Consider the following 9,096-nt stretch of genomic DNA (forward strand, 5'->3'; position numbering starts at 1 on the left):
CAATCAGTGGGTGAGGACTGTGCTCCTCCAGGCATTCCCAGCCAGGACAAGTACTGTCGGTCAGTAAAGCGGTGATGTTGCAGCCTTTTTTGGGGGATGGCTGTGTCAGTTTCATTCCGGGACACTGTATTGTCCCAGAATAAAGGTGTCCGGGACAGACCTGCAAAATGCGGGACTGTCCCGGGCAATCCGGGACACGTGGTCACCCTAATGCAGGCATCCGGGGTAAAGCTGTCCACATAGACCATCCTCTGCACCACCGACTCTCACCACTGCAGTTTGCAATCATGACCGGGAAGACTACCCTGCAGTCGAGCGATTTGAAAGCGAGGCTTGAACCACTCGTGGAGCACAGTGTGGAAGGGAAGGGACGATGTCGATGGCGGTGTGGAGGGCGGTCTATGTGGACAGCTTTACCCCGGATGCCTGCATACTTAAATGTGCCCGTTTTAATCATGAACCATGTGAGTTGCTAAATGTTGTACCTTCATTGAATGTAACCATATTGCTATACTTAGAGGTGCCTCTCTTCTATTTTATACTCATGACATGACGCTACTTGCATATCAAGACATCGCTTGTATATCAAGTCAAAATGTATTTAAAAGTTTTGCAAAACTCTCTCAAACCAAGGTTTTACTGTAAATTTAAGAATTTCACACGTGTATTACTACATTGTCCTAAGGGAGAAAGTTATCCTTTTTTAATTGAAACGTGCGATAAGCTTTTATTTCGGCCATATCAAAAATCAAATTACAGCATGTCAGAACATAACAAGTCACATTAAGCTGCTATGTGTGTGTCATCGGCACCAGAGGCCAAGAGTTACAAGTAGTAATTACTTGAATGGGATTCCCCTGAAAACTGAAGTAAAGACAGCTATACTTGAAGAAGCATTCTTTATTATGAGAATACGCCTGACCGATTAAAAGTAGGTAGCTATTTGAATTAATTAAAATCATACAATCTGAACCAGTATGCCATACCCACAAAAAAATAAAAAAGGGAAACACTTAATTTAGACTAACAGCACAACTACAGTATGAAAATATTCTATAAGAGTGATTATTTGCTAACTATTGAATATATTTATGATATTAAGAAACAAACTATACGACAAGCCTATTTTTTTTCCTCATCTTGGATACAGTAGTAGAGAGTTAAAACTGCTGTCATTGTTTTTTCTTGCCATCTGCCTTGTTAGGGAGATTTTCTTTTAATTCCATCTTGTAGATTCAAACAGGAACTGAGAGGATATCTTTGCACTCAATTTCTGTTCTGGTGGCAATTCAGAATTCTAAATTCACCCTCACGTTCATTTATTTGGTGATAGCGGTAATCAGGGCAATTAGAAAACAGTGAATCTCAGACACAGACACACAAAAGAAAAAAAAAAAAAAAAACACCACAAAGATTCAAACCAGTCACCACTTTAGCCAAAGTAACAACTTGCCGAACACGCACTGTAGTTTTACTGCTACAGTGCGGGCTAACTGCATGGAATCACGGCAGAGTGGCGTGCCAACTGTGCTGTAATTAGTCACAGCACAAGCCGCGATAAGGGGGTAGAGTAGTACAGTGACAGTGCATATAGGTAGCACTAGTCACTGTATTAGTGTCACTGGTTTCCACAAAGTGTCAGTTAGCATCAGACTGCTTGCCATACTATCGCAGTCCTGATATAAGTTGCTGTTCACCGCCATTATAAAAAAATAAAATAAAATAAAATAAAATGTAATATATACACAGCATAGTTTGTAGACGCTATAGGTTTTGTGCAAACCAATCAGTTTACACTTATTGGGATTTTTTTTAACAGAAATATGTAGCATAATACATATTGGCCTAAAATTATGAATACAGTAGATTTTTTTTAATGTTTTATAGTACAAAATTATGTTTTTTTTTTTAGTTTTTAAATATTGTTTGGTTTATAATGCAAAAAAACAAATACCACAAAAGAAAGCTATTTATGGGAGAAAAAATTACATAAATTTCAACTGTGTACAGCAGGGGTCTCAAAACATTCTAAACAAAGGGCCAGACTTTGGCCAGTGGGTGTGGAAATGTTCCTGGTATCAGTGGGAGTAAACATCTGGTATTGGGGGGGGGGGGCAAGAGTACCCCATTGTTGGAATCATAGGGAGGAATAGTGCCCCATTAGTGGCGTCAGTGAGAGAAATGGTTCTCTATTGTCGATGTCACATGGCAGACTAGTGTCTCGTATCAGAGGGAGGGATAGTGCCCCAAGGGCCAGATAGAGGCAAGCAAACGGCCACATCGGGCCCTCGGACCGCAGTTTGGAGACCACTGATGTACAGTGTTGCAAGACCACTCAGTTATCAGGTAAAGTAACACAGTGCCTTATAGCAAAAAAATGGCCTGGTCATATTTTAGAGCTAAATCTTTTAAGAGCTCAAGAGGTTACATTTTTCCTTTAGTTTTACTTGAAAACCCAACTCTGGCCAAAACAAGTATTTATTATTTAGGTTGAGCAGGTGAAGGATAGAATGTTGGGCCAAAACTACAGTTGTACTCAGGCAGTTCCAGTATCTTAGTGCCATGTGCTGGAAAGCAGAGCGTTTTTTTTAGTACCCCAGAGCCACTCTGCAAATTCCATGTGTCCTGGATTCCGCAGAACAGACTCCAAAGTTTTGGGAATGTCCTGTAGAATTCGGGACACTTAACTACACAGAGCCAATAGCAGGCTCTACTTCTCCCATCAAGGGCTGAAGTTGCCAAGTGACCAATATGACGATTGGAGTAGCTCCTGCCAATTAGGAAGTATGCCGTGCAGGACTGATACCGATGCGTTCTGGCACAAAAAAAGGCCAGGGTTTATTTAAAATAAATATTTTAATGGCTTGCAAAATTTAAAAGGCACATTTTTAAGAAATTAAGTTGTGTGTAAAATGTGTAAACATGCCTTTTTATTTTAAAAACACAATGATTTTTTAATGGAATCTATCAGTCTATTTTGTAATGTAGAATACAGTGGAACAGCTCATTACTATACCTCTGCCAACTTCTTTTTCTACCTACCTTTACCTCTGCCAATTACTGTTCCTCTATCCTTTTCTACTAACAGCCTAAAGCCCCATACACACTATCAGTTTTCCTGCAGGTTTTCCAAAACCATCTAATATAAGGTCAAACCTTAAGAGTTTCAATTTGTATGCAATCAGGCAGGCCCTTGCACTACATGGTTTTGGTAAGTCTGAAGAGAAAAACCTGCAGGAAAACTGATAGTGTGTATGGGGCTTAAGGCCAGCAAGCAAACACCTCTCACTTTTATCGGTGTGAAGCAGTCTGGCCTGGAAACTCATTTGCCTTCAACTGGTTTCTGAGGTCAATTTGCACCCCACTGGGATTATTTGCAGCAGCTGTAAAAATCGCTGCAGACATCCAACAATGTAGAAGTTAAAAACAGAAGAGGAGGAACGGAGAGCAGCAGGTACACAGTCATGGGATAAACAATGGTCACCATACAAGGTTTCTAACTTGAATGACCTTTTGTTCTCTAAAGCCTTTACTCAGCACTGCACCACTGATGCTGTATTTTCACCTTATCTAGCTAAACTGAGCCCCACTGGAAGATAGATAGATAGATAGATAGATAGATAGATAGATAGATAGATAGATAGATAGATAGATATACACACACTATAACTGAGGGTGGTGGATCCAAAGTGCTATTCCTTTCAACCAACAAGGGCACCATTCTGGAAAGAAAAAAAAGAAGAAAAAAAAGAAGAAAAAAGAAAGAAGAAAAAAGAAAGACGTGTCCCAGAAGATTGCAGGGAGAGGGGGGGAGAAGTGCTCTTCCTACTGACGCCACAGAGCCCCGCAAGTTAGTGGGCGCTGGATGCCCCTTAAAAGAGGGTAGCCACCCCCCAAAAAAATGACAGGGGGTCATGGTCACTTAAAGTGGAAGTTCCATTTTTGGGTGGCACACCGCTTTAAGTAAGGGAAAACTGGCAGTGAAGCCTTGTGGGACCAGTGATGTGTCCCAGAAGGCTACAGTGGAAGGAGGGGGGCCAAACTCACGGCTCAGATCGCTACGCGCATCCGACTAGAAGATACCTTGAAAACCAGGTACCTGCTCACCCCACCCGAATAAAAAAGTGCCAAATGTGGCAGTGGAGGGGGGGGATGCAAACAAGTGTAACTTCCCCTTTTGGGGTGAGGTTCTGCTTTAGGCTGCATTCACACCTGAGCGTTTGGGGGAAAAAAATCCATTATTCTCAATGGAGATGGTTCACATCTCCACGCCAAAACGTCTGAAGCCAAACGCCTGAATTGGGCCGATTTGGGTGTTTTTGAACATTTGTATTCCCATAGAAACGAATGGAAACCCTCGATTCAAGCATCTAGCGCGACAACGAGCATTTCTACGGGCGTTTTGTCGCTTTAATCTGTTCTGTGAAATAGAATATTCACCCAGGAAGAAGATAAAAAAAAAAAAAAAAAAAAATCTAAACATAGCAACAAATGATGAAAGAGATGATCCTTTTTCCTATTGGCTAAAATAAAAAACGACCAAGTTCAAAAACGTCGGACAACGCTGTATGCAAACGCGTGACAAAACGCTCAGGTGTGAATGCAGCCTTAGAGTTGGGTTTAATTTTTTTTTTTTTTTAGCTGTATGGGTTTCCTGACATTGGAGCCATACTTTCCATACACAGCACATATGATGGCAAAAGAAGCTTGAAACAGCTGTATGCCATTTGAAATAAATAGCTATATGATTTTCGGCTATACACACACACACACACACACACACATCAGGGATGGGTTCTGGATGTGTAAAGGAATAATTTGGAAGGCTCCACCCACTGTTCAAAAATGAGGAATAATCCTCTTTCTTGGAAATTATGAAATTAGACACGAGAATATTTTCTGTTCGAAGGCTCTACTGTGCAAAAGCTTCCTTGTACGATATATAGTACATACCACAATAATAATAAACACAGAGCTTGTTGCGTATTGTACATGTAAAGCCAGCCATAGATGGTGCGATTTTATCGCTCAGTTAGAATCCGTCCCGCTGAGCGAATGTGTTCTCCCGATGGGGGGAACCCTCCCGTCCAGGGAAACACACAGCGATTATTGCTAGCATCCATAGCTTATCTCCTCTGAAGGTACTCAGACACAAGATAACAGACAACTTAATACAGCCAATGGTGGTTGGATCAAAAGCTCCATGCTCTAAATAACATCAAATGATGGCAGACACCACTGACTGATCAATCTAGGTGTAAAATATGATCAACAATTTTTGGTTGACTATTGTCAATCCCTCATCATCCTTGTGGGCTTGAGCATGAGGGTAAAAGATGACGATCCGACTTCCAAACACCAAGTGGTACTGTTGGCCAATTCGCTTTGCTTTTTACCATTTTCTATACCCCTAGTGCCCAACTTATGTTCTGGGGGACACATTCAGCCCCTTGGCACCAGACACTTGTAGTCAAATGTACCTCTCTTGCCTTACTAAGTGCTTACTAAGCCTGATCACCATGGAGCCTGGAACAGAAGAAAGGGGACTCCTGCGATTTTCTTCTGTGGCTTCTGGGAATGCCTCGCCTCATTCTGCATTCCATGTGAATAGGGAGGTCAAAGAACATGCTTCCTCTAACACCGTACACACACTATGAGAACTGCTGCACAGTTCTGTAGTAGCACTACATCTGCATTGGCAGAACTAGAACTTGGGAAAGGGTAAATCAATTAAACTGTGTGTTCTTTAACCCTTTATTATGTTTTCTGTACTGCCCATTCACTATTCTCTTTTAAATAAAGTTGATTAAGCAATTTTTCTGCCATCTGGAAAATTTCCCTTCACTTCTTGTCTCATAACGAAAAAACAGGTAGGGAGAGGAAATACATGCAAAGTGTAAAAAAAAACAGAAACTCACCAGCGTCATCAGAACTGGTGTCCCCATTGAAATATTTTACCACTATTAGTGTTCTGAGCCAAAATGTGAGATTCTCTTTTACGTTCACTTTCAATGAAAAATGTTAAACATGACAAATCGAGAGAGGGTAATTCTCCCAAAACGGAGACACAGACTGCAAAAAAAAAATGGCAGGGGTTCTAATCTCTCTCCATTCCAACCAGAAGTAAAACAAAAAAAAAAAAAAAACATTTGCCTTTAGTTATACTTTACCACTTGAGATCCTGCCTATAGTCTAAAGACAGCCTCAAGGTGACTCTCAATTGCCGGGAGGACGTCTTTAGACGTCCTCGGCTCCTCCGGCCACTGGGGAGCGCGCGCCCCAGACGCATCACTGAGACGCCGATGCGGGTGCCTGGCGGCCACGATGGCCGCCAGGCACCCGCGATTAGCGGTTAAACAGACAAGGACGTGGATCTCTGTGTGTAAACACAGAGATCCACGTCCTGTCAGGGAGAGAGGAGACTGATGCTGTGTCCCTTGTACATAGGGACACAGATCGGTCACCTCCCCCAGTCAGTCACCTCCCCCCACAGTTAGAAACATCATGCAGGGTACACAATTAACCCCCTCCTCGCCCCCTAGTGTTAAACCCTTCCCTGCCAGTCACATTTATACAGTAATCAGTGCATATTTATAGCACTAATCGCTGTATAAATGTGAATGGTCCCAAAAATGTGTCAAAAGTGTCCGATGTGTCCGCCATAAGGTCGCAGTCCCAAAAAAAAAAAAAAAAACCCAGTCGCTTAATGCGATTTTTTTTTCCCAAAAATATGTAGAATAATATGGATCGGCCTAAACTGAGAAAAAAAAGTTTTTTTTATATATATTTTTGGGGGGTATTTATTATAGCAAAAAATTTTTTTCAAAATTGTCGCTCTTTTTTTGTTTATAGCGCAAAAAATAAAAACCGCAGAGGTGATCAAATACCACCAAAAGAAAGCTCTATTTGTGGGGAAAAAAGGACGTCAATTTTGTTTGGGAGCCACGTCGCACGACCGCGCAATTGTCAGTTAAAGCGACGCAGTGCCAGAAGCTGAAATTTCGCCTGGGCAGGAGGGAGGGTATATGTGCCCAGTAAGCAAGTAGTTAAATTAGCCAATAATGGGTATCACTTTTTGCATTACTCAATGACTAACATGGTATAACACCTAAACATGGCAAAGTCTGATCTTTTACAAGTCAAATTTGCGATGGAATCTGCCAACTGTTTTGCAATGCAAGATAGTTTTAAACACCACTTTAAACAACTGTAACTGAAACACTAACTGTGCCATGTAGAAGCAGCCACTGCACGCACCACTGACACCAATCTTAGTTCGCTATAACGTATTGATTTTCTGAAAAGGAAATCCATCAATCCACAGACAGATTGTCAAGTATCTCGTGCAAAGTATGTGCAGAAACTAGAAATTACCATTTAATGATAGGTAATCAGTTTTAAACAATCACAAGATAATAGTTGTTGATATTTAAAATATTCAAATCTGCTCTGGAAGATTAAGATGCCGATCTTAAACACTGAAAGTTACAATAAAACACAGATGTAGCTCTTACAATTTACACACAGTGAACCGTGCAGGCAAAATGTTGCCGGCTACTCACCACAAACAGCACGACCAGCAGCAAAGGTAAAATCTTCATTTTTAAGTTCCTCTTTGTGACAAGATTCAATGCTTTGTGTAGCCTGGTGTTGAGCTTGCTAGTACAAAACATGGACAGGCTAGGAACAGCCTGAAGCTCCTCTTTCAGACAAGTCAGACCTGATTTGAAACCCTCCCTTTTGTCCCTCCCTTCTGCCCAGCTATAGAATCCCCTCACCACACTACAAACACATAGCCCAAGTGCTAAGCTGGATCCTCAGTGACAATCAGACACACCTTCTTTCCTGCAGACCGTGTACTGGTATGAGGAAGGCTTCCAGGCAATGAAAAAGCCCTTTAACTCTCTCTATGACTCAACAGAACACATCTTTTCTTTGGAATTGAGAAAAAAAAACTGGCTCCAGGTTTCCATCATTACTGCAAATGTGTTGACTGTTTCAGTCGAAACTTAAAGTCGTTTTACAGGTAAACGTTTTTTCGTATCTAAAAAGCGGAGTTCCGCCTAAAAAAAATAAAAAATAAAATAAAAGTCAGCAGATACAAATGCTGCAGCTGCTGACTTTTAAAATGAGGACACTAAGAGCCGGTTCACACTGGGGCGACTTGCGATCCGACTTCATGTCGCCTCAAGTCGTCCCAAGTCGTGCTGTAGAGAAAAACAATGGAAGTGAATGGGAGCGGTGTTAATACACACGACTCAAGGCGATCCGACTTCAGAAAAGGTTCCTGTACTACTTCAATCCGACTTGTAGGCGATTTGTACCCATTGATTTCAATGGAAGTCGCCTCAGAAGTCGGATCACTGTCTTATCTGAAGCTACTTTCCAGGAAGATAACATACATTTCTCAGGCAAATCTCTCCTGCCCTCCTCCCTCCCCCTCCCTCTCCCAGAGCTGATTGTTGTTTCATTGGCCACTGGAAAGTCTCCTGTCCTGGAGACGACTTCAAGTTGTGTTGTAAATCGCCCCAGATCGCCCTGTGGTTCATGTTCAAGTCGTGTCCGAGTCGCCTCTGAAAGTCGCGCTGGAAGTCCTGTCGCCCTAGTGTGAACCGGCTCTTACCTGTCCAGGGTGCCCGCGATGTCCTCACCCGAAGCTGACCCATCCCTTGGCTCCAGATGGAGGAACCAGCATCTTAACTAAGGGAATCAGGAAGTGAAGCCTTGTGGCTTCACAGCCTGGTTCCCTAATGCTAATATGCATTCTGAGAGGTCCCTGCTGTCTTCTGGGACCTGTGTGTCTTCCAGAAGGATGGAGGAGGGGCCAGAAGTGGGAGCAAATACCTGTATAAGACAGGTATCTGCTCCCTCTCTGAAAAGTGCAAAATGCGACACAAAGGGGGGAATCCGGACAGCGAAAGTAAAATTTTTGGGTGGAACTCCGCTTTAATGTATTCTCTGCATTAAGGTAAAATACCTCCTCCAGTTCATGTCCCAGCCCCCTTATACTTACCTGGACCCAATATCAATCCAGAGTTGTGTCCGAGCAATGGCTCTTTCTCTCTCTCCTCATTGGAAATTAATGCAGCAGGGGGA

The 9,096-nt window shown here is 42.3% G+C and overlaps 1 protein-coding gene across 2 annotated transcripts in view; it reads right to left on the reverse strand.

Annotated features, from left to right (window-relative positions):
• Positions 1–7,744, reverse strand: part of CDH26 (cadherin 26) — a 103,280-nt gene extending 95,536 nt beyond the window's left edge. The window contains exon 1 of one of the 2 annotated variants that reach the window (XM_040331341.1): positions 7,563–7,743. In XM_040331341.1, coding sequence (XP_040187275.1) covers positions 7,563–7,673 — 111 coding nt within the window. In that variant the 5' untranslated portion in view covers positions 7,674–7,743. Of the gene's footprint in view, positions 1–7,562 lie in introns of both variants that reach the window. The other variant, XM_040331342.1, reaches the window with a different exon arrangement.
• Between the last annotated feature and the right edge of the window lie 1,352 nt (positions 7,745–9,096).

The sequence above is a fragment of the Rana temporaria genome, chromosome 12, assembly GCF_905171775.1.
Source record: "Rana temporaria chromosome 12, aRanTem1.1, whole genome shotgun sequence".
Lineage (NCBI taxonomy): Eukaryota > Metazoa > Chordata > Amphibia > Anura > Ranidae > Rana > Rana temporaria.